The sequence below is a fragment of the Chiloscyllium punctatum genome, chromosome 2 (genome assembly GCF_047496795.1).
Source record: "Chiloscyllium punctatum isolate Juve2018m chromosome 2, sChiPun1.3, whole genome shotgun sequence".
Classification (NCBI taxonomy): domain Eukaryota; kingdom Metazoa; phylum Chordata; class Chondrichthyes; order Orectolobiformes; family Hemiscylliidae; genus Chiloscyllium; species Chiloscyllium punctatum.
Window position 1 is genome coordinate 130575748 of NC_092740.1, and position 26310 is coordinate 130602057.

At 41.0% G+C, this 26310-nt stretch overlaps 1 protein-coding gene across 1 annotated transcript in view; it reads left to right on the forward strand.

The window, feature by feature from the left end:
* The window catches only part of tek (TEK tyrosine kinase, endothelial), a 121623-nt gene that overhangs the window by 62138 nt on the left and 33175 nt on the right, over positions 1-26310 (forward strand). Inside the window, exons 10-13 of the mRNA XM_072589014.1 lie at positions 200-361; positions 5283-5423; positions 11503-11790; positions 20121-20423. Of these exons, the coding sequence (XP_072445115.1) occupies positions 200-361; positions 5283-5423; positions 11503-11790; positions 20121-20423 (894 nt within the window). The remainder of the gene's footprint in view (positions 1-199; positions 362-5282; positions 5424-11502; positions 11791-20120; positions 20424-26310) is intronic.

The following is a 26310-nucleotide window of genomic DNA, read 5'->3' on the forward strand; positions in this document are numbered from 1 at the left end:
TCATTTGAAACTTGACATTTTTGAGGTAGTCCTGATGAGTGCAAGACAAAGTCTTCAATGACATGTGTCTCATGAGCAATATTCAAAATGTTTTATTGTGTACTGCCTTGCTTCCTCTTGGTGAGCCTCTAAGACAGGCTTCTTCAACACATTTCCATGAGTATGCCTTAACGTATTGCTAAATGTCCATTTCCGACAGTCCCTCCTTCACCACAGACCCCACCAACTAAAACCAATAGTGGCACTCGATTTATTATTGTCAAGGCCAATGTTGAGCCACATATTGGAGATGGACCAATCATCCTAACAAGACTGCTTTACAAACCGGCTGGAGCTTTAGAGTCATGGTCATCAATTGAAGGTAAGAAATGATTTCTTCATGGTCCCTCTTTATTTAGAGGCATTATCTGTAATTTTGTTGCTTTAAGTTGGCACATTGTCAAATGAAATGGATGAACAGTTGGGGCATATTAATAATAAGGACTCAGTGAAGAATATAAAAATCTCATTGATTTTGTTCATATCCAGAATGTTTTTAATCATCACTCAGTTTCATATATTCAAAAATTGCCACACCATGAGGTGTTGGTTGAGTCTACTGTGTGTAAGAGCGGATATCACATTAAAATGTGCAGATTTGATCAGGTTTGGTGGAAAGCAGGCATTGGGAGTGGATTAGATTCTGGGCTATGACATTGGCTACAAGCCAGGGTCCAGGGGACTGGCTCTGGCAGCAGACTTGGATCTAATTTGCTGACAATGGCAGCAAGTATCCTGTTAGGAACGGACTTTCTAAATGTCGGCATTCCTGAGATGCTTGGAGACCCTGCAGCTTTCAGCATTCCAAATCAAGTTCAATAATTTTAGGAACTGAGCACCCTCTTCCACATGCTTTCCCCACCCCATACAACATATTCTGACATCACATGGGCTGCTTTCACCACAGCCAACACATATTCACCCACTGATGGTCCTCATTTGCAGATTTTCTTTCATAGTGAGTTAGGGAGATCCATTCCTTTGTCTGCCCAACTGCTTTGCTCTCTTCCCTGGGCTCCATCTCCATCCATGGTTTACCCCTTCCCCACCTCCATCCAGCCTATGTGCAGCATATATCCCAACCTCTTCGTAGCTACAATTAGTTCTGAAGAATGGCCACTGGACTCGAAACATCAACTCTGTTTTCTCTCCACAGAGTTTGCCAGACCTGTTGAATTTCTCTAGTTATTTCTATTTTTGAATTAGTAATGAATTTAAGTTCCAATTTTCTGGCAAAGCTATTAGAATTGAATTTGGAGAGAAGGGAACTAGTTATAAAAATTAACAACACAGTTGGATTGACAAGGAATTTTAATTCATAAAATTCTTGGAACTGGTAATTTTCCCATGGATGATCACAAGTTAGTATTATAGAAGTCAAGCAGGCTTTTAAGATGATAAATTTTCAGGGTCAGATAAAGTGGATGAGTTGAGGCTGTTGAGTGAGACAAGGGAGGAAATAATAGGGGCATTGGCAATAATTTTCAATTCCTCTCTAGCCACAGGAGAGATGCCAGAGTATTGGAAGACAGCTAGTGTGGTGCTGTTATTCAAGAGGGGGGGAGAGATAAACTAGTAAATTGCAGGTCTATCAGTTTAACTTGAGTGGAAGCAATTCTGAGGGACAGGATTAATCTGCACTTGGAGAGGCAGGGACTAATCAAGAATAGTCAGAATGGTTTTGTTAAGGGGAGGTCTTGTCTGACCAACTTGATTTGAATTCTTTTTAAGAATAATCAAGTATGTAGATGTGGGCAATGCATTCAATGTAGTCTACTTGGACTTGATTAGATTAGATTACTTACAGTGTGGAAACAGCCCTCCGGCCCAACAAGTCCACACCGACCGTCCAAAGAGCAACCCACCCAGACCCATTCCCCTACATTTACCTGTTCACCTAACACTACGGGCAATTTAGCATGGCCAATTCACCTAACCTGCACATTTTTTGGACTGTGGGAGGAAACCGGAGCACCCAGAGGAAACCCACGCAGACACAGGGAGAATGTGCAAACTCCACACAGACAGTTGCTTGAGGCGGGAATTGAACCCAGGTCTCTGGCGCTGTGAGGCAGCAGTGCCACCTTGCCGCCCTCAAAAGCCAAAGTTTCAGCAAGACTTTTGATAAGGTTCTGCATGGGAGACTGATAGCGAAGGCATGAGCCCATAGAATCCAAGGAAATTTGGCAATTTGAATGCATAACTGGCTTTATGGCAGGAAGCAAACAGTGATGGTTGAGAAGTGTTTTTGTGACTGGAAGCCTGTGTGCAGTTGGATCCCACAGGGATCAGTGTTGAGGCTTTTGCTGCGTGTGGTATATATAAATGATTTAGACTTGATTGTGGCAATGTTGATCAGTAAGTACGTAGATGATACAAAAATTGGTGGGGTGATAAATAGGAGGATAGCTAAGCTTACAAACAGATATAGACAGGCTGGTCAGTGGCAGATGGAATTCAGTCCAGATAAACATGAGGTGATGCACTTGAGAAGGATAAACAAAGCAAGCAAATATGTGATGAACAGTTGGACGCTGAGAATCACCAAGGTTGAGAGGGATTTGGTATGCATAACCGCCAGTCCCTTAAGGTAATGGGATTGGTAGATATAGTTGCTAAGGCAACTTAGGGATACTTGCCTTTATTAGCACGAGGCATAAGAGTTTAAAGAGCAGGAAGGTTTTGCTGGAATTGTGTAAAATGTTGATTAGCCACAGGAGGGATGCAAATGTACTGGAGAGGGTACAGAAGAGATATGTCAGAATGCTGCCTGGGCTGGAGAATTTTAGTTATGAAGAGAGATTGGATAGTCTAGAGTTATTTTCCTTGCAGCAGAGGAGACTAAGTGGGACTTGATTAAAATGTATAAAATTATGAAGGGCGGGGACATAGAATAGTTAGGTGGTTGTTTTTGGCTGGTGCAGACTTGATGGACTGAAGGACCTATTTCTGTGCTGCAGACCTCGAGACCTGTAAATGAGTTCTGTATCCTGGGTTCCCTTGTTGAATGGAGGGAGGTCTGAGATCAGGAGGGGTTCCCAGATTAGAATTTTGTGTTGGGGACGGTTCTGTATTGGGTTGTGATTTGCTTCGCTAAATAACCCCCTTCCTCTCTTGTGGCGAAGAGGAACATTTGCATCAATAGATCTTATCTGATGCTTAGGAAGCAATTAGTTGAAATGGTGAGAGAAAGAAAGACTGGAAATATAATATTACCTTTCACAACCTCACAATATTTCATAATGTTTGACAGTCAATAGCATATTCTTAAAGAGTGGTTACTTTTGTGATATATGAAATGAAACAGCCAATTTTCATACAACAAATGCCACAGACTGCAATGACCAGCTACTTACATGATTGCTAGGTGTTGAATATTACAAGGATTCTGGGTAGGACTCCCTGCTTGATAGTGCTAAATAGTACCCCATGGGATCTCTCACATCTACCTGAGCAGGGAATTGTTCTGTTGGATATGGAAGAGGATTCTGCAGATCAATAGAATAATTAATTTTTATTTTAATCATTTTCAAGTTGCTGAATAGTGAATTGTTAGGTTCTTTTTCTCCTAAATCATTCATGGACATGAGCATCGGTCAGCATTTTTTGTGAATCCCCAGTTTCCCTGGAGAAGGTGGTGGTGATCTGCCTTCTTGAACTGCTGCAGTTCCTGGGATGTAAGTGCTCCTATAGTGCTGATAGGAAGGGAGTTCCAGAATTTTGTCATGGCAATAGTAAAGGATAAGTGATATAATTCCAAGTCAGGATGGTTTGGCTTGGAGGTAAATCTGCAGGTGGTGGTGCTCTCTTGTGTCAGCTGCCTTTGCCCTTCAAGATGAAGCACTAAAGGATTATCAAAAAATTTGGAAGGCTTTTAAAAATTTTGTTACTAATCTTATTGCTTACTGACGGAATTTTCTCAAAGAGGTTTCCTTGAGGTTATGCACATGGGATATCTTGAAACTTTTCCACAGCAATGTGACTGGAATTAAATATTTCAACCTATTAACTGTTAGAATGATTTCTCTGCATCTACATAACAGTGATGCTGTTCTTGGAACATGTGGCATGTAATAAATTCTGTGGAAGGGAGAACTACTTACCTCAGTTTTATTCGAGGAAATATAACAAATTTATAAACATCTTGAAGTGATTTATGTCATCCAGTGTTCACAAGCAACTGATGAGTATTAGACATTGTCACTTTACAGTACAGACAGCATCTGTATCAGAAGAAAACAAGATTCAAAAAGCAGTCATAAAGATAATTATTTGCAGAACTACTTCACCATAGGCACAGAAGAATAAAACAAAGAAATGCTATGGTGATGAGACTCTGCCAGTTAGTCCTCTTCTGCAATATCTGTGAGATAGCAGTTGCAAGCTATAAATTTCAGTTGCTACATTTCTAAACCTGATTCAAAACAACCTCTCACATGTTCAGTTTTGGGCACCCTCCTTAGGAAGAAGGCTTAAGACTTTGAGCAGTCCAGTTTTGTCAGAATGGTTCCCAATATGCAGGAATTTAGCAATGATGGGATACTGAATAAATTTGTTATACATCTCAGAAGAGAGTGATTTAAATCTATAAGCAGATTGAAAGGTGTATAATAAAGAAGGGAATGAATAGGGTATATACAGAATGTTTCATGTTGTTACTTTTACAAGGCGATACAACATTCAGATGAAGTCAACTGAGATCCTTATTACAAAGAATGTATAATTTATAATTGCAGAAAGATTAATGTTGCAAGATAAATACAGCCAGTGAAAAAGATGCATGTTTATTTGTTAAATAACTGATATTAAGACAGATTGGGATTTAAAAGTACAGCATCTTTGGAGGTAGTGGTGCTCCCCATGTATTTGCTTTCCATGTCCTTCAAACTGATGGAAGTCTCAACATAGGGAGACATTGCTGAACTGATTTGAAGATGCTGGTGTTGGACTGGGGTGTACAAAGTTAAAAATCACACAACACCAGGTTATAGTCCAACAGGATTAATTGGAGGCACTAGCTTTCGGAGCGCTGCTCCTTCATCAGGTGGTTGTGATGAAGGAGCAGCGCTCTGAAAGCTAGTGCTTCCAATTAAACCTGTTGGGCTATAACCTGGTGTTGTGTGATTTTTAACATTGCTGAACTGGTACCACAAAAGAAAAACATACCTTTTATTTCAGCATTACTGGTTCATTGAATCTCGAAGACTAGTCAAAATAATCTGCATATTATTTTTTGCCTTCAGTGACAGATCCATCAGAATTGGTGAAGCTGGACAATCTACAACCAATGTGCCAGTACAATGTGTGTATACAACTGAGCAGGCCCGGAGAAGGAGGAGAAGGACATCCTGGTCCTGTGGCAAGTTTCTGGACTGATTGCCCAAGTAATGGAATGCACACATTTTATTACTGAATACTTCTATATGTGTGCTTCATAATAATTCTATTCATTATGTTAGGACTTCTATACAAATGGGAAAGATTTTTGCAAGGCCAACTCTTAAATGAGATATCCTTTAGGTTGCCAAATCTTCAGGAATCTCCAGGAACTAAAGATGAATCTCTAGGATGCTATTGTGATCAAAAGGAGTTACTTATTTGAACTTAATTTTAATTCATTCATGGAATGTATGCTTCATTGCTCACTAATTTTTCTGAAGAACTTGGTGTTAAGCTGCTTTCTTGAACGATTTGAGGTGTAGGCACAACCTCAGTGCTGTTAGGGAGGGTGGTCTATGACTTTATCCAGCAACAATGAAGGAACAAAAGTAAAGTTCGAAAGCATGAGTGGCATGGAGGGGAACTTGGAAGCATTGTGTTCCTATGTACTTACTGTCCTTCCAGGTAGTAGAGGTCATGGGTTTGGAAGGAGCTTTGGTGTGTTAGTGCAGTGCAAACGGGGATGGTATGCACTGCTGTTGGTTTTCATTGCTAATGAATTTTGTGACGGATGGTGCTGACAGCAGGCTGCTTTGTCCTCAATGGTGCTAAGCTTTTGGGTGCTCTGTTTAGTTAGGCAAATGCAGAGTACTCCATAACACTCCTAACTTGTGCCTTATCAATAGAGAATTGGGTTTGTGGACAGGTGAGTAGCTTAATCCAGAATTCCTAGCCTGTTCTTGTAAATAACATATTTATATGGTTGTTCCAACTCAGTTTGGTCAACAGTTACCTCCAGGTAGTAAATACTAAATGATTCAGCAATTGTAATTCCCTTGAGTATGAATTGGTGATGGTTAGATTCTGTCTTGTTGAAGATGGCCATTGCCCAACATTTATGTGACGCAACAGCTACTTGCCACTTGTCAGCCCAAACATAGATATGGTCCAGGTCTTGCTGCAGAATTTTATTCAAAGATCAGCAAGTATCCCTACTTCTGACCTAATGATGGAAGAAGGTCATTGATGATATTGCTGGAGCTATTTGGGGCAAAGACTATATTCTGACTAATTCACGGATGCCCAGTCTGGGTTGCTAGATTTGTTCAAAGTATATCCCATTTAGCACGGTGATACTGCAATACCTGTAGTTCTCAACCAGCTTGGTCAGTAGTAATGATACCAAGCCATCCTTGATGATGGACATTGAAGTCCCTCACCCAGAGTACATTCTGTGCCGTTGCCACTTTCAATGCTTCCTCCAAGAGGTGTTCAACATGGAAGAGCAGTGATCCAACAATTTGTACCAGAGATGAGTAATTCATCATAAACAACAGTGCCATGAGGCTTGGCAGGGTCTGGAATCAGTGTGGGAATTCTCATTGAATGTATGCCACTCTGCTTCCAACTTTGCCAGACATACACAATGAGGGTGATGTCTGGGCCAGTCATACTCATGGTCATACCTTACAGACAATGTCAGGCTGTTGCTTGATGAGTCTGTGAAACAGTTATCCTAATTTTGGCATCAGCCTCCAATTGTTGGTAAGGGGAGTTAGTACCGTCAACATGACTGAGTTTGCCATTGTTGTTCATGGTGCCGAGGTGGTCTCTCGGATTTCATTCCTTTTCTGAGACTTTTTAGCGATTGATAAAATACAAATGATTTGCTAGAAGGATGATACTTTTCCTTCCCAGTAGGATATTAGTGAATCAGATGTGTTTTTACGACAATCTAATTTTTTTACCATGGCTACCGTTAGATTTTATATTCCAGATTTTATTGAATTCATACTTGATCTGCCATGGTGGGATTCAAACCTGTTTGAAATATTTTTGCAAGCCTGGATTATCAGTCCAGTGACAGTAGGAACCCCGGAAGAGGATGTAGTGTTTAAACAGTGATTGTTAGTGTCTCTGACTGACTGCTAAATGGAAGTGGAAATCATACCTGCACCCACATAAGCACTTTTTCCTCTAATGCTATGTGGGGTTAACATCTGTCCATGCAGACGAGCTCCACAATGTACACAAATCCCCCAAAGAGCAACTGATTTCTTGTTTAACGATATGTTCAGACTTGATGTTAATTTTAAAACCTATCTCAGGCAATTTCCTGCCAAACCATCAGTTGCAGTTAACAACAGAAATGCCAGTACAAGCATTTTATTTGAACTCCAGTTTAGTAAAATGCCATAGGCACAAAGCTGCGTGGTTCCTTCATTGTAAATTTTGTTTGGATTTTTTTGCTATAGTGTCAACTTCTCTAAACAAACATTTTTGCGTGATACTTAAAAATTGCCAATTTGACCTATCATTGCTGCATGAATAGTTCAGTTGATATTCTGTGCCAGATATTGTCAGCAAAATGTTGCTGCATCACTGAACATGAATTAGAATGATTGATGCAGTGTTTGAAATTTGTTAACGCAATGAATTAGAAAGATATCATTGATTTTAATCAAGGGAGCAGAGGGGATTTTCCAGTGACTCCCAGTTATAGAGTGTGGAACAATAATTCTGGGTTCACACTCTGTGGGTCCTTGTGATAGTGCAAGTGCATAAATACTCAGTAAGATTAGAACTGAATTTGCCTGTGATGTTCTTCAGTGTAGAAGAACCTGTTATTGTCTAGACAGAATCAAAATAAGGCACTTGGATAGATTTTGGAGAGCTACCAGCACCATGTTATCCTAGGTTGACTTAATACCCACAGGAAGGAAAGGCAGGAAGGAATTAGAAAGGCGGCTGGGGGAGGGAAACTCTGAACACAATGGGATTAAAACTCCACATGCCATTAAATACTTAACCATGACCTTTGACACTGACTTGGCCAGTTCTCAGTTCAAAGGAAGGTCACACCATTTAAAAACAATGGTGAAGTACTCACATCACTCAGATCCATTTCAGGTTCTCTCCTACATAGGGTTGCCAATCCTATAGGGTTTGTCTTGGAGTTTTCAGCAATTGCTGATAAATCTCATGGACTCTATTGTGAACAATGTTTCCCAAATGTTTCCTTTCCCTACATTCAGGAGTCCTAGTTCAGAATTCTCTTAAGGTTAATGTGCAGATTAATTTGGCAATTAGGAAAGCAAATTCAGTGTTAGCATTCATTTTGAGAGGCTAGAATACAAGAACAGGGATATACTGCTGTGGCTGTATAAGGCTCTGATCAGATAGCATTTGGAATATTGTGGGCAGCTTTGGGTCCTGTATCTGAGGAAGGATATGCTGTCCTTGGAGGGGGTCCAAAGGTGGTTTATAAGAATGATCCCAGAGATGAAGGGCTTGTCATATGAGGACCATTGAGGACTCTGGGTCTGTACTTGCTGTAATCCAGAAGGATGAGGAAGGAACCTCATTGAAACTTACAGAATACTGAGAGGCCTGCATTGAATGGACATGGAGAGGATGTTTCCACTAGTAGGAGAGATTAAGACTTGAGGGCACAGCCTCAGCGTGATGGCACAGCCCTTTAGAATTGAGATGAGGAGGAATTTCTTCAGCCAGAGTGTGGTGAATCTGTGGAACTCATTGCCATAGAAAGCTGCAGAGACTAAGCCATTGAGCGTATTTAAGACAGAAATAGATAGGTTCTTGAGTAGAAAGAGGATCAAAATGAAGGGGAGAAACCAGCTCTTTGTTATTTTTTCAATCCAGAAGTGCTCCAACACACATGAGCACATTTTAGTTCCTCATCACAATGGGTTTTTTCATCTATTAACTGCCAACAATAAATTAGTTTTGTTTCACTTGAATAATTTATGTGCAGAGCCTGATTCAGGAAATATAAATCAAAAGTGAGGGAGAAGTGCAGAGAGAGCTAAATTGAAGTAGAATTGGAAAGCATCCATCTTTTTTCATTTAACCTACGTTTCCTAATCAACCCGTTCAGCGATATTATTATACGCCTCTGGAGTAGGTGGGATTTGAACCTGGGCCTCCTGATCCAGGGCTAGGGACTCAATCTCTGCACCACAAGACAGCCCTTGCACTCAGCTCTTAACTACAAAGTTCGATGAGCATCACCAGTTCTGAATCAATTTAAAAGGGACCTACATTTCTACATAAAAACCCGACTGAGGAAGGGTCACTGGACCTGAAATGTTAACTTTGATTTCTCTTCACAGATGCTGCCAGACCTGCTGAGCCTTTCAAGCAACTTCTGTTTCATTTCTATGTTCCTAATGCTGACAAAGGGGGTTGTGCAATCTCACCAAATTGCATTTAGAGACTTCCTATGAGGTTCAACCCTAAAGTAACTCACGGAAATATTCTCAAAAAGAAAATTGATACTGAGCAACATCATAAAGCATTGTAACACTTGACCAAATGCCTCTTCAAAGAGCTAGGTATTCACTCACATGTTAAAGGAAGAGAAAGCGTAATATAAAGAGTTAGGAAGGTGATTCCAAAGCCTGCATTTCAGCCATCTAAAGGTATAGTTGTCAGTGGTGGAAGAGTTGAAGGGTCAGAATTGTAAGAAACCAGAGATCTCGGAGTTGTGGGACTGTCATTGGGAGGCCACAGGAGGACTTGAACCAGAGGATGAGAATGTAAAAATCAATGCATTCTTGGACCAGGAATCACTGTAACTCAACAAATACAAGGCAATGGGTAAATGGGACTTGGTGCAAGTCAAGACTGATTAGTATGGTTAAATCGAATGGAATACTGGGAGAACTAGCCATTTGGATACAGAACTGGCTTGATGGTAGAGGACAGAGGGTGGCGATGGAGAGTGCCTTTTCAGACTGGAGGCCTGAGACCAGCAGTGTGGCACAAGATTTGGTGCTGGGTCCACTACTTTTCATCATTTATATAAATGATTTGGATGTGAATATAGGACGTATGGTCAGTAAGTTTGCAGATGACACCAAAATTTGAGGTATGTTAGACAGCAAAGAAGGTTACCTCAGAGTAAAAATGGGATCTTGATCAGATGGGCCAGTGGGCCAAGGAGTAGCAGTTGGAATTTAAATTAGATTAATGTGAGGTGCTGCATTTTGGAAAGGCAAATCAGGGCAGGGCTTACACACTTAATGGTAAGGTCCTGGGGAGTGTTGCTGAACGAAGAGACCTTGGATTACAGGTTCATAGTTCCTTGAAAATGGAGTTCCGGATAGACAGGATAGTAAAGAAGGTGTTTGGTATGCTTGCCTTTATTGCTCAGTGCATTGAGTACAGGAGTTGGAAGGTCATGTTGCGACTGTACTGGTCATTGGTTAGGCCACTTTTGAAATGGTGCATTCAATTCTACTCTCCCTGCTATAGGAAGGATATTGTGAGACTTGAAAGGGTCCAGAAAAGGTTTACAGGGATGTTGCCAGGGTTGGAGGGTTTGAGTTATAGGGAGAGGCGAAATAAGGTGAGGCTATTTTCCCTGGAACATCAGAGGCTTAGGGGTGACCTTATAGAGGTTTATAAAATCATGAGAGGCATGGATAGGATGAATAGACAAGGTCTTTTCCCTGGGGTGGGGGTATCCAAAATGAGATGGCTTAGGTTTAAAATGAGAGTAGAAAGATTTAAAAGGGACCTCAGGGGCAACGTTTTCACACAGAGGGTGGTATGTGTATGGAATGAGCTGCCAGAAGATGTGGTGGAGGCCGGTACAATTACAACATTTGATGTGTACATGAATAGGAAGTCTTTAGAAGAATATGGGCCAAATGCTGACAAATGGGACTAGATTTATTTAGAATATCTGGTCAGTATGGAAGGGTTAGGCCTAAGGTTCAGTTTCCATGCTGTATAGCTCAGAGGCAGCCGAATTTTGAAGATACAAACTGCTGTTATAAACAAGTGTCAATGTCAAGAAATTAGGACTTCACATGTTCACACATCTATCTATCCATTTTTTGAAACTGACCATTTCACCGGTAGAGACAAGTGTTTGTACTGCTTTTAAAGCAAAGTTTCCATCCTGCTTTTTGCAACACTCACATAGTGTTTCAAACCTCCCTGAATAAGAGAACTGGAAGTTTTAGTTTTAATCATTTCAATTTCATTTTTGCTTAATGCACAGTAAATGGTTATTAAACAATAAAGTATCTATTCTTGGTTGTGTCGGTATTACAGCTCTTCCTGCTCCAACGGGTTTTAAAATTATACCCAAAAGCCAAACATCCCTTTGGCTGAAGTGGCAGCCAGTTGCCGGGAACCTGGAGGATATCACCTACCATGTGGAGTGCCATGCTGCCAATGACAGTAAAGAAAAGCCCACTACCATGGATGTTCCCGGAAATCAGTCCAGCCTGGAAATCGAAGGCCTGCAGCCTAAGCAGCAGTACCAATGCCGAGTGCGAGCACAGACAAATTCAGTGGGTGAATGGTGTGATATGGTAACTTCATGGACACATAGCAACAGTAAGTTATTTCCTTCCCTTTGGCTGCTTCTGAAATTTGTTTTCAGTGATACCGTCCAGAGAAAAGAAGGCTGAGGAGTGATCCGATTACATTCCTTTAAATTATCAAAGGGATTGATCAGACATAGATAAAATGTCTGAACAATCCACAACAATGGATTGTCGCTATGAGCCATTTACATTAAATCTAATAGGGAGTTCAGTAGACACTTCTCTTTTCAGAGTAGTAAGAATGTAAACCTCACTATCACAGGAACTTGTTGAAGTGAATAAAAACAATGTGTTTTAGGGAGAGCTGGATAAGTACATAACAGGAGAAAATAATAACAAGGAGATGTTAACTGGGTGAGATGAATTTGAGTGGGAGAAGGCTTGTGTAGAGAACATTTACTAAGATGGACCAGTTGGGCTGAATGGCCTTTTTCTGCATTAAGTTTATCTAATTTTGCAATGCCTAAACTCTTGTTCCAAAAATAAGACATTTTAATTAATTTATTTATTACATTTATTAATGTCTATAAACTATACACAAGTATTCAAAGACCTTTTCCTGTACACAAGGAGTTCTACAGTGATTGATGTAATCACAGGCTTGTAAACAAGGTTGTTTCAGGCTGTTTTGGATACAATTGCCAGCATAAATTGACTTTACTGTAAACAGCTACAGATTCATGCATCTTAACAGAGAGCATGACTTTATTTACTTTAACTGTGGATATAGAAAATAAATAAGATCTGAATTTTTGCCCAGATTTTGCAGTAGTAATGATAGTGAACCAATCAACTATCGTAATTCCTCTAAAAATGACAGCAATTTGGAGAGTCTCAACGTAAGTGGTTCAATGCTGAAAGCAAGAATTCTGTCAGTGGTTCTAAGTTTCTCCATAGAGTGCAGAATTGAAAACTCTGCAGTCTTCAATAAATTAGATAGCACTGAGCTGATGAGAAATTCCCTTTTTTATGTTGTAAGATTATTGCTAAAACCCTTGTTAATCACAGAAGTGTTTCAGCACAGGAAGCCATTCAGCTGACGTGCCTGCACTGGCTTATTAAATGAGCATCATTGTCTATTTTTGTCCTGCCACGCCTCCCACATTGTACCCTTGTACATTATTTTTATCCAAATAACAATCCAATGCCCTCTTGAATGCAACAATTCAATCATATTTGATTCCATACCATAACCACTTGCTGAGTGAAAACTTTTTAGCACACCTCATCCATTCTTCTTTTGCAGATCAGGCCTTTGTGTGGAGCCGCAGAAAATGGGGAGATACTAAATGAGTATTTTGCATCTGTATTTACTGTGGAAAAGGATATAGAAGATTTAGACTGTAGGGAAATAGATGGTGACATCTTGCAAAATGTACATATTACAGAGGAGAAAGTGCTGGATGTCTTGAAATGCATACAAAGTGGATAAATCCCCAGGACCAGATCAGGTGTACCCTAAAACTTTGTGGGAAGCTAGAGAAGTGATTGCTGGGCCTCTTACTGAGATATTTGTATCATCGATAGTCACAGTTGAGGTGCCGGACAACTGGAGGTTGGCTAATGTGGTGCCACTGTTTAAGAAGGGTGGTAAGGACAAGCCAGGGAACTGTAGACCAGTGAGCCTGAAGTCAGTGGTGGGCACATTGTTGGAGGAATCCTGAGGGACAGGATGTACATGTATTTGGAAAGGCAAGGACTGATTAGGGATAGTCAGCATGGTTTTGTGCGAGGGAAATCATGTCTCACAAACTTGATTGAGTGTTTTGAAGAAGTAACAAAGAGGATTGATGAGGGCAGAGCGGTAGATGTGATCTATATGGACTTCAGTAAGGCATTCGACAAGATTCCCCACAGGAGACGGGTTAGCAAGGTTAGATCTCACGGAATACGGAGAGAACTAGCCATTTGGATACAGAACTGGCTCAAAGGTAGAAGACAGAGGGTGGTGATAGAGGGTTGTTTTTCAGATTGGAGGCCTGTGACCAGTGGAATGCCACAAGGATCGGTGCTGGGTCTTCTACGTTTTGTCACTTACATGAATGATTTGGATACGAGCATAAAAGGTACAGTCAGTAAGTTTGCAGATGACACCAAAATTGGAGGTGTAGTGGACAGAGAAGAAGGTTACCTCAGATTACAATGGGATCTTGACCAGATGGGCCAATGGGCTGAGAAGTGACAGATGGAGTTTAATTCAGATAACTGTGAGGTGCTGCATTTTGGAAAAGCAAATCTTAGCAGGACTTATATACTTAATGGTAAGGTCCTAGGGAGTGTTGCTGAACAAAGAGACCTTGGAGTGCAGGTTCATAGCTCCTTGAAAGTGGAGTCACAGGTAGATAGGATAGTGAAGAAGGTATTTGGTATGCTTTCCTTTATTGGTCAGAGTATTGAGTACAGGAGTTGGAAGGTCATGTTGCAGCTGTACAGGACATTGGTTAGGCCACTGTTGGAATATTGCGTGCAATTCTGATCTCCTTCCTATCAGAAAGATGTTGTGAAACTTGAAAGGGTTCAGAAAAGATTTACAAGGATGTTGCCACGGTTGGAGGTTTTGAGCTATAGGGAGAGGCTGAACAGGTTGGGGCTGTTTCTCCTGGAGCGTCGGAGGCTGAGGGGTGACCTTACAGAGGTTTACAAAATTATGAGGGACATGGATTGAGTAAATAGGCAAAGTCTTTTCCCTGGGGTGGGGGAGTCCAGAACTAGAGGGCATAGGTTTAGGGTGAGACGGGAAAGATTTAAAAGAGACCTACAGGGCATCTTTTTCAAACAGAAGGTGGTACGTGTATGGAATGAGCTGCCAGAGGAAGTAGTGGAGGCTGGTACAATTGCAACATTTAAGAGGCATTTGGTTGGGTATATGAATAGGAAGAGCTTGGAGGGATAGGGGCTGGGTGCTGGCAGTTGGGACTAGGTTGCATTGGGATAGCTGGTCGGCATGGACAGGTTGGACCGAAGGGTCTGTTTCCATGCTGTACATCTCTATTACTCTATGATTCTATGAGATCACTTTAAATCTATGCCCTCATGTTTCTTTTGAGTCAGAACACTTTCTCCCTATCTACTCTATTCAGCCCACTTGGTTTTAAAACCCTCTCTTTGATCTCCTTTTAGCTTCTTCATTCCAAAGTGAACATCTGACCTCATAACTGAAGTTTCTCATCCCTGGGACCATTCTTGTAAACTACTTCTGCACTGTCTCCACTATGTTCACATCCTTCCTATAATGTGACACCTAGAGCTATACGCAATACTCCAGCTCAAATCTAGCACGTGTCTTACATAAATTCAACATCACCTCCTTGCTCTTGTGCTCTGTACCCCTAGTGATAAAGTGAGGATGCTGTATGTATAATTTGCACTATGTATATGAGTTGTAACTGGTGTACAAGTCATTTTATGATTGTGTAATGTCATTTTTGTGTATCCCATGATAAAAATTCCAAAATATTAATATTTTCCATAAAATATAAGATGTATCTGCTTCTAATCTGTATCTTACATTTTGTTTTTATTCTCTGTAAACTTTTAAAGACTAGAAAGATAACCAGTGTGTTTTACTTCCTGGGTTGCTGGTTGTCAGACTACTCCTGTGTTATTGGCTGCTTCCTTTGCTTTCCTTTTGATTGTATTACTGCTGTTTGAAGACTGGAGTTCCCTTGACTTTGTGCCAGATAAATCCATGCCACCACTTCTCCATCTCCTGATGCTGTCTGGCTTGCTGTGTTGTCCCAGCCTCTTGCTTGTCTACCTTGCATCTGCAGTATTTTTGTCTCTAACCTGGCTCTACCAGCATGCTCCACCATTCACTACAGTTATGGCTGATTTGATTTTAACCTCCATTCTACATTCCTCTACATCCTGAATAATCTTTCACCCCCTTGGTAATCAAGAATCTATTTATTTCTGCCTTAAAATTATTTAAAGGTTGTGGACTGCTTTGGTCAACCCTGATGTAATTAAGAATGCAAGAGGGCATGTCTGGATGTCCCAGGCCTACTAAAAATGAGGTACAATCTGGTGAAGATATAAAACAGGACTTTTTGTGTACGAAACAGCAGAAGCAGAACTAAGCAATTCCACAGCCATCGGTTCAGATCTATCCACTACATTCCTATTCCATCCAGTTGTGAATGGTGGTGGACAACTAAAAAATTCATTGGAGGAGATGGCTCACAAATATCCTTATCCTCAAATGGTGGGTCAGCCCAACACATCAATGCAAATAATATGTCTGAAGCATTTACAAAAAATTCATTAGATTCAGGGAAGGTTCAATTGTAAAATTGTCCATTTTAGCAGAAAAAATAAAAATTAAGCATATTATTTAAATGGTGAGAGGTTGTAGAGCTCAAGACTTGGGTCTGTTCTCATTGGAAAGAAGAAGGCTAAGAGGGGAGATGATAGAGACATACAAGATGATCAGAGGGATTAGGTAGGGTAGACAGTGAAAGTCTTTTTCCTAGGATGATGACGTCAGCTTGTACAAGGGGGCATAATTACAAATTGAGGGGTGATAGATTTAAGACAGATGTCAGAGGTAGGTTCTTTACGCAGAGAGTGTAAGGGTGTGGAATGCCCTACCTGCTAATGTAGTCAACTCAGCCACATTAGGGAGATTTAAACAATCCTTAGATAAGCACATGGATGATTTTGGGATAGTGTAGGGGGATGAGCTGAGAATAGTTCACAGGTCGGCACAACATTGAGGGTCAAAGGGCCTGTTCTGCGCTGTATTGCTCTATGTTCTATGTTCTACCCAAGAAATCTGAATTTTCCAATGAATGAATTGCTGAAGTTTGTATGCAGGTACAACAAGTAATTCAGAAAGCAACTAAAATGTTAAAGTTTTGTCGCAAGGGGAATTGAATTCAAGAATAGGAATGTCATACTTCAATTATACAGGGCATTAGTGAGACCACAATAGGAAAACTGTGCAGTCACCGTACTAAATGTAAGATGTATGTATTGGAAGCAATTCAAGGAACGTTTACTAGACTAATACCTAGAATGAGTGGATTACCTTATGACGAAAGGCTGGACAGACTAGGCCTATATTCTCTGATGTTTAGAAGAGTCAGAGGTGATGTAATTGAAATATACAAGACCCTGAGGGGACCTGACCAGGTGGATGTTGAAAGGATGTTTCCTTTTGTGAGATAATATAGAACTAAGGATAATAGTTTAAAAATAAGGGGCCATCCAGTTAAAACATAGATAAGGAAAGACACTTTTCTCTCAGAGGGTTGTGTATTTTGGAATTCCTGTACTCAAAAGGCAGTGGATGAAGAGTCTTTAAAAATTTTAAGGTGGATAGCTTCTTGATTACCAAAGTGTTGAAAGATTATCAGTGATATGCAGGAATGTAGAATTCAAGTTAAAATCAGATCAGCCATGATCTTATTGAATGGCAGAGCAGGCTCAAAGGGTTGAATGGCCTACTCCTGTTCCTTGTTCATTATTCATAAGACCATATGATATAGAAGCAGGAATAGAGTACTCAGCCCCTCTAGTCTGCTCCACTATTTGATTGCAGCTGACATTTTTCTCAAATGCATTCTCCTGCCTTTTCTCCATAACCCTTTATCCCTTTACTATTCAGAACCTATCTATTTCTGTCTTAAATACTCTCAATGATTTAGCCTCCATAGTCTTCTGCGGCAATGAGTTCCACAGATTCACCATTCTCTGGCTGAAGCAATTTCTCATTATCTTAGTTCTAAAGGGTCACATATTCACTTAGAAATTGTGCCATTGCTCCTAGTCTCTTCCACCAGCCAAAACATCATCTCCAGATCCACTGTATCCAGGCCTCTCAGTATTCTTGAGTTTCAGTGAGATCCCCCTCACTCTTCTAAACTCCATCAAACACTGACCATGGATCTTCAACCATTCCTCATACGACAAGCTCTTCATTCCCAGGATCATTCTTTTAAATCTTCTCTGGACCCCCTCCAGTGCCAGCACATCCTTCCTTGGATACTGGGCCCAAAACTGCTACAATATTCCAAATGTGATCTAATCAGAGCCTTTTGCAGCCTCAGCAGTGCAACTCTGCTCTTATGTTCTAGCCCAGTTGAAATGAATGTCAAGCATTGCATTTGCCATCCTAACTGCCAACTGAATCAGCATGTTAACCTTAAGAGGAACCTGAACTAAGGACTTCTAGATCCCCTTGTGCTTTAGATTTCCAAAGTCTTTCCACTTTTAGAAGATAGTATGTATTTCTAATCCTCCTACCATAACTTCACATTTTTGAACATTGTATTCCGTCTGCCACTTCTTTGCCAATTCTCCTCAGCTGTCCAAGTCCTTCTGCAGCCTCACCACTTCCTCAACACTACCTGTCCCTCCACCTACCTTTATGGCATCAGTAAACTGAGCATTAATGCCCTCAATTTTCTTCCAGATTGTTAATGTATAACATGAATATTTGTGGTCCCAGCACTAACTCCTGCAGAGCTCCACTAGTCACCAGCTGCCATCATGAAAATGATCCCATTATCCCCTTCTGCCAGTCAGCCAATTCTCTATCATGCCAGTACCTTGTCCCTAACACTCTTATCATTCTTAGCAGCATCATCCGTTGCATCTTGTCAAAGGCCTTCTGGAAATTCAGAGATCACGCCCACTGGCTGTCCTTTGTCTAACTTGCTTGTTACATCCTCAATGAATTCTGACAGATCTTTCAGGCAAGACCTCCCCTTGATGCAATAGTGCTGACTCAGCCCTAACATTTTTTTTCAAATCTGGAAATAAATTGCGGAACTTTGGCCAATCCCGAAATGAGTGAAATGCACAAAGGTGATGGGAGATTTGAGTGAGCTTGTATAAGAATCTATAGCAATAAGGGGGTGGATAGCTCTGCCTAATATTTCCAGTGAAATCCCCTGGAACACTTCTCAAAGCATTTCTGCATTTGTTTAGACATTGTTAGAAGCAATTTGGGTGCAAATCCAACATCAGTAATAGCGAATGACAAGAATGGGAAATGCATTGACTGATTGGAAAACAGAGAACAGAATTGCTATGTTATTGAGAAATAGAAAAGGCGATCAGACTAACTTGATTACTGTTTGAAAGACTTCGTGCAGGCCTCGTGGGATGAATGACCTTTTTCTATGCTGTAATATTCTATGAGTCATAGAGTTGTACAGCACAGAAGCAGACTCTTCGCCGCCAATCAGACATTCCAATCTGACCTAGTCCCATTTGCCAATTTCTGGCCCATACCCCTGTAAACCCTTCCCATTCATATGCCCCTCCAGAATCCTTTTAAATGTTGTAATTGTACCAGCTTCCATCACCTCCTCTAGCAGCTCATGCTACACATGCACCACCCTCTGCGTGAAAAATTACCCCTGTCAAGTCTTTTTTAAAATCTTTATCTTCTCACCTTAAATCTGTGTCCTCTAGTTTGGACTCTCCCACCCTTGGGGAAAACCTCTTAGCTATTCACCCTGTCCATGCGCCTCATGATATTATAAACCTGTATAAGATCACCCCTCAGCCTTGATGAGCATACATGCAGCATAACTGATTTAAGGGTGTTTCAACTTCTCTCTTAAGGGGCAGCATGGTGGCTCAGTGGTTAGCACTACTGCCTCCCAGCACCAGGGACTTGGGTTCGATTCCCGCTTCGGGTGACTGTCTGTGTGGAGTTTGCATGTTCTCCCCGTATCTGTGTGGGTTTCCTCCGGGTGCTCCGGTTTCCTCCCACAGTCCAAAGATGTGCAGGTTAGGTGAATTGGTCATGCTAAATTGCCCACAGAGTTAGGTACATAGGTCAGGGGTAAATATGGGGAATGGGTCTGGGTGGGTTACTCTTCGGAGGGTCGGTGTGGACTAGTTGAGCCGAAGGGCCTGTTTCCACACTGTAGGGAATCTAACTTTAACCAGACACCACCTGTTAACTTATTGCTCTACCCCAATGCTGCTTCCCCCAGTAATATTTGCATTCCTTTATTATTCTCTAATACTGTCTCCTGGTGGCCACACACCTGTACAGTTAATTTGAATTCTCCCTGGCATTACTAGCAAAATGACCCAAAGTCCGAAGTACTCAAACTGATGCTGAACCAATGTTTCCTAAAGGATTGAACATAATTCCCTACTTGTGTGATCTATTCCTCTAGTAAGGAGGCCATGCTTTTCCAAGTTGTCCAGCCACCTTCAAACACTTGCGTACACCCATGTCTCCAGGTTACTGCATCTCACTGAAAATTGTAGTTTATCCAACTCTGCAGAGTTCTGTTGTCAGCGTGGTCACCTCCATAAATTGTTTGAGAGTTGAGGGCTATGCAGTTAACCATGTGATCTTATTGATTTTGACAGAACAGCCTCCTGCTCCTGCTAAAGTCAAGATTTTTAATATCTCCGACTCCTCGGCTTTTATTTCATGGTTAATTGAGGATGGCAACTCGATATCATCAATTGTAATACGCTACAAAATCTATGGGGCAGAGGATTACACTCAGGAGACAGAAATCAATGTGAGAGAAAACATTGTTGCACAGTTCCAGCTGCGAGGGCTGGAGCCAAATTCGCCGTACCTGGTGGAAATCTATGCAAAGAATAACATTGGAGAGAGCTACCCTAACCCGACCTTGGAGCTACATACACTGCCAGAATCTGCAGGTACGTGTTTCGTAGAAAATGAGCAACTTGTGAATATACACTTTATAGATGAACTCATAATGACTCGATAAGAAATTCCAAAGCCTTTGCTTGTTATTTGGGCATAGACATTAAACCTTTTCAGCTCCACTTAGTTAACAGCTGAGTTAATATGGCCTGAAATGGCAGCTATTACTACGTGGACCATATGCACCACTGTGAACCAGAGTATTCATGCTCCACTCCAGATGTTGAACACTAAAACCAAGGCTGACATTCCAGTGCAGCAATGTGGGTGTGCTGCACTGTTGAAGATGTGTCTTTTGGATCAGTTTTAAGAGGCATTCAGGGGAGTAAATAAACATCCCACAGTACTATTTCAAAGAACAGCAGGCATATGGCCCTAGTGTCCTCATGAATACTCATCCCTTGATCAACACCACAAGCAGTGATAATCTGATCATGATCGTATTGCCCTTTGCAGGAGCTTGCTGTTTATAAGTTGCCTGTTACTACACTTCAACAATGGTCATGCTTCAAAAAAAATTAATCTGATAGTAAAATCTTTTTGGAATGTCTGGAGGCCATACGAGTCACTATAGAAATGCACCTAGCTGACAGCACTAGAGCGTTTTGAGAAGATTTGTAGCTCAGGTTAAGATTCTGGATGTAGGTTTGCTCACTGAGCTGTAAGGTTCATTTTCAGATGTTTCATCACAATACTAGGTAACATCTTCAGTGAGCATCCAGATGAAGCACTGGTGGTATGGCTCGCTTTTTCTTTATGTGTTTAGGTTTCCTTGGAGTGGTGATGTCATTTCCTGTGGTGACATCACATCCTGTTCTTTTAGCGATCCAAATCAACGTGTTTATTGATAGAGTTCCGGCTGGAATGCCATTCATCTAGGAATTCTTGTGTGTGTATGTGTTTGGCTTGTCCTAGGATGGATGTGTTGTTCCAGTCGAAGTGGTGTCCTTCCTCATCTGTATGTAAGGATACTAGTGAGAGTGGTTTGTGTCTTTTTGTGGCTAGTTGATGTTCATGTATCCTGGCAGCCAGTTTTCTGCCTGTTTGTCCAATGTAGTGTTTATTACAATTCGTGCAAGGTATTTTGTAAATGACATTAGTTTTGTTGTTGTCTGTACAGGGTCTTTCAAGTTCATTAGCTGCTGTTTTAGTGTGTTGGTGGGCTTCTGGGCTACCATGATGCCAAGGAGTCTGAGTAGTCTGGCAGTCATTTCTGAGAGGGTAGGGAGGAGGGACTTGGGGGAGGGGCATTGGAAATGCGATAGGTGGGAGGAGGTTAAGATGAGGGTGATAAGGTGAGGGTGATAGGCCGGAGTGGGGGTGGGGGCAGAGAGGTCAGGAAGTAGATTGCAGGTTAGGAAGGTGGTGCTGAGTTCGAGGGTTGGGACTGAGACAAGGTGGGGGAGGGGAAATGAGGAAACTGGAGAAATCTGAGTTTATCCCTTGTGGTTGGAGGGTTCTTAGGCGGAACATGAGGCGCTCTTCCTCCAGCCGTCGTGTTGCTATGGTCTGGCGATGGAGGAGTCCAAGGACCTGCATGTCCTTGGTGGAGTGGGAGGGGGAGTTGAAGTGTTGAGCCACGGGGTGGTTAGGTTGGTTGGTCCAGGTGTCCCAGAGATGTTCTCTGAAACGTTCCACAAGTAGACGGCCTGTCTCCCCAATATAGAGGAGGCCACATCGGGTGCAACGGATATAGTAAATGATGTGTGTGGAGGTGCAGGTGAATTTGTGGTGGATATGGAAGGATTCCTTGGGGCCTTGGAGGGAAGTGTGTTGTGGATTTGCACCCCAAGATCCCTCTGTATACCAGTGTTTCTAAGGGTCCTGCCATTTACTGAATACTTTCCTCTTGCATTTGACCTCCCAATGGTTGCGTTTGAAACTCCATTTACCATTTTCCTGCCAAACTTTCCAACTGGTCTGTATTCTGCTGTATCCTTTGATAATCTTCCTCACTCCACAACTCCACCAATTTCTATAGTGACTGCAAATCTACAAAGCATCCACCTATATTTTCATTTTTTTTGCAAGCAACAGAGATCTGAGCACTGATCCTTGTGGAGCACCACTGGTCACAGACGTCCAGCCAGAAAGATACACCTCCACTACTTTGTCTTCTATGCCCAAGCCAATTTTGTATCCAATTTGCTAAATCGCCATGGATGCCACATGACTTAAAGTTGTGGATCATTCCACCATGAGGGATCTTGTCAGATGCTTTAGTAAAGTTCATGTAGGCAATATCCATGGTCCTACCCTCAATCATCTTTGTTACTTCCTCAAAATACTCAGTTACATTTGTGAGACAGGACCTCCTCACATAAAGCCATACTGACAAGAACTAAGACATACATTCTTCTCCAATTGCAAATAACTCCTGAGTTTAAGAATCTTCTCCATTAATTTCCCTCCCACTGATATAAGGCTCACTGCCCTATAATTTCCTGAATTATCCTTGGGCCTGTCCTGAACAAAGGAACTACATTGGCTATTGTCCAGTCTGCTGGGATCTTAACTGTCATTAAAAAGGATATGAAGATCTCTGTTCAGGCACCAGCAAACTCTTCCTTTGCCTTCTTCAGAGAAATATTGCATCAGGCCCTGGGGGATTAATTACTGTAATAGTTTTCAAGACACCTAATACCTCCTCCTTCTTACTATTGACATACCCCAGAATATCAACATACATCTCTGTAGTCTTACCATCATCCACTGGTATCATTCTCCTTGATGAATACCAACGTGAAGCATTTATTAGGGACCTCACCCACTTCCTCTGGCTCCACACATAAATTCCTATCTTTATATGAGAGTGGACCAACCCTATTCCCTTGCTATGCTCTTGTTCCTAACATATGAATAAAATGCTTTGGAATTATCCTTAATCCTGCTTGTAAAGAAAATTTCATGGCCCCTTCTAGTCTTACTAATTTCTTGATTAAGTTTTTTTCTGCTACGTTTATACTCCGCAAAGGTCTTGTTTGATTTCAGTTTCCTAAACCTTACATAGGCTTCTTTTTTCTTTTTGATTAACCTTTCAATTCTCTTGTCACCCAAGGTTCTCAAATCTTGTCATCCTTAATTTGCATCCTCGCAAGAACATGCCAGTTCTGAGCTCTAAAAGACTCCCACATGTCACATGTGGATTTATCCTCAAACAGCGGCCCCAGTCTTGTTTCTCCAATTCCTGCCTAATATTATTATTAGCTTTCCTCTAATTTAGCACTTTCACCCGAGGACAAGTCTTATCCTCATCCATAACTGTCTTGAAACTTGCGGAATTATAACCACTTTTCCCGAAATGCCTTCTTCATGCACCTAACAATTTCTGCCCCATCTAACCACTTGGAACGATGGGAGTCCCAGTCAATATTGAGGAAGTTAAAATCACCCACTCCAAACCTGCTGTTTTTACATCTGTTATGACACGGGGTAACCCCCCAACTTAATTTAAACCAGCAACACAGAAAAAGTTTATTCCATGCAGTAATCTGTGAAAGGTCGAGAGGCCAAGAACTATTTAAAGTAAAAATTAACAACTTTATTTATTAAAGTATAACAGAGAATAATTAACTAACAAATATTTACAACTACTTCCTCTAACGTATTTCTTACTTTCCCTTCTGTAATACTAGTCCGATAAAACCCCGATTACGATTTACCAAAATTCAAATTTCAAAACCAGGCAGCTGTTGAATCTTCTCTTTATATCTTCTCCTGGAGATTTTCTTCTTAGGGATTCTCTTTCACAGGTCACTGATTGATAAAGGTAACTTTAAGAGAGCTGTTTTTAAGGCAGTCTGCAGATGCTGGTGGCTTGGCAGTTCTCCTCCCAACTGTTCAGTTTTTCTGAGCCTTAGACCCCCAAAACATCGAATTGTGTCATTGGCTTGTAGTATTGTCAATATACTCAATTCAAACATGATTGGAGTTTTCTATGTTTTCAGATATGATTTAAACTGATTGGCCAAATTAAAATTTGTTTCTGTCTCCAGGCAACCAGCTACCCTAGCTGCTGGGTCACATGTTACATTGTATCATATTCAGAACACTTGGTGCTGTCAGGTAGTTCTGCTAGCTTTTAATTTTCTTAAAGGTACAGTACACCTCTACACCTTCATAACACATCATTCCATGATCTGCCTACATATCTGTTCCTGTATTGCCCACCGACTTTTGGGAGCCCGATTATATAACCACATCATAGTGATTGCATTTTCCTTATTCCTAAAGTCTACCCATGTGGCCTTGCTGGATAAGCCGTCCAAGATGTCCATTTTTCATATAGCTTTCTTAGTACAATCAACTCCCTAACTCCCTAACCCCTTTTACACCCTTCTCTAAACATCTAAACTCTGCCAGTCCTGGCCTAGACTTAAGATATCCCATCTCACCGTGTTCATTAATCTGGCCTCTGCCTGTTTTTCCTATTAGACTCGGTCCTGTTAATTAATCCAAAGCAAACACACTGTGCGCGCATGCGTGTACGTGTACACAAACACACACACACACACACACAGACAGTCTTTTTCAGGGAAAGGGGAAGAAAATGATTTTCCATTGCAGTTATTCACTTCAAGAGGAAAGTGTCTATGGCCAATAATAGTTATTCTTGAAACGGAAAATGTCAAGCTGCCGTATGTTTATGTTAACCAGTAAAATGTAGCCATTACAGAAATATCTTTACAACAAGATGAAAGCTGGAAAGTAAATATTTAGGGGACTGTGAATTTTTTGGAAGAATATGTAGCAGGAAAGGGCAGTGGGGTAGCATCGCTGGTACAGGATGGAGTAAAATAGCAAGAAATTATCTTGAATCAGAAGATGCAGAGTCTATATGTTTGGAGGTAAGAAATAAAAAGGGAGATGGCACAGCATTGGAGCAGTTTTTAGAGCCCCTGACAGTAACCGTAGGTTGGATCAAAGTGTAAATCAGAAGATAATGAAGGCATGTAATGAAGGCAGTGCATTAATCATGGGTGACTTCAATTTTGTTGGAGATTGGGATAATCAATTTAGGAAAGGAAGCTACAAAGGAAGAGTTCACAGAGTGTATTTGGGACATTTTCCTAAAACATTTGTGCATCCAACCAGGAATCAGGTTATTTTGCATCAGGTGATGCGCAATGAGGCCGGTTTAATAAATGATGTGAGAGTAAAACATCCACTTGGAAACAGTCACCACAACATGATAATGTTTAGCATTCAGTTTCAGACAAACTTGAGTCAAAGCAACCATGCTAAGCTTAAACAAAGGTAATTGCAAAAGGCAGGCTGGATTGGATTGGGAAAAGCAGTTCAGCACCAAACGTGGTTGAGGAATAATGGAAGATGTTTAAAAGATAGTTCCTGTCTCTCAGCAAAAGACATATTCCAGTAAGGAAGAAGTATTCTAGGAAGGGAGTGAGTGGTTAGATAGGAAAGTTAAGGAAAGCATAAGATTGAAACAAAAAAAAACAATGTGGCAAATTATTTGTGGTAAGGCAGAGGATTGAGAAAGTTTTAAAAACCAATAAAAGATACCAAAAAAAGGGAGAAAACTTTGAGGGTAAACCTGCAAGTATTATCAAGATAGACAATAAGAGCTTCTTTAAATATATCAAAAAGAAGAGAGTAGCTAGTTAACATAGGCCCCTTAGAGAGTGATACTGGTAAAACAATAACAGGGAACTAGGAAATGGCAGAGGACTTGAATAAATACTTTTCATCAGTTTTCACAAAAGAAGACATTCCAAAAGGACTATATATTCAAGAGACAAATGTAAATAAATACATTAACTATAATTAAAGAAAGCTAATGGAGCCAAAGATTATAAGTCCCCTGGACCTGATGGCATGCTTCTTAGGACATTAAAAGGAAGTAGTTATAAGTGATGTAGT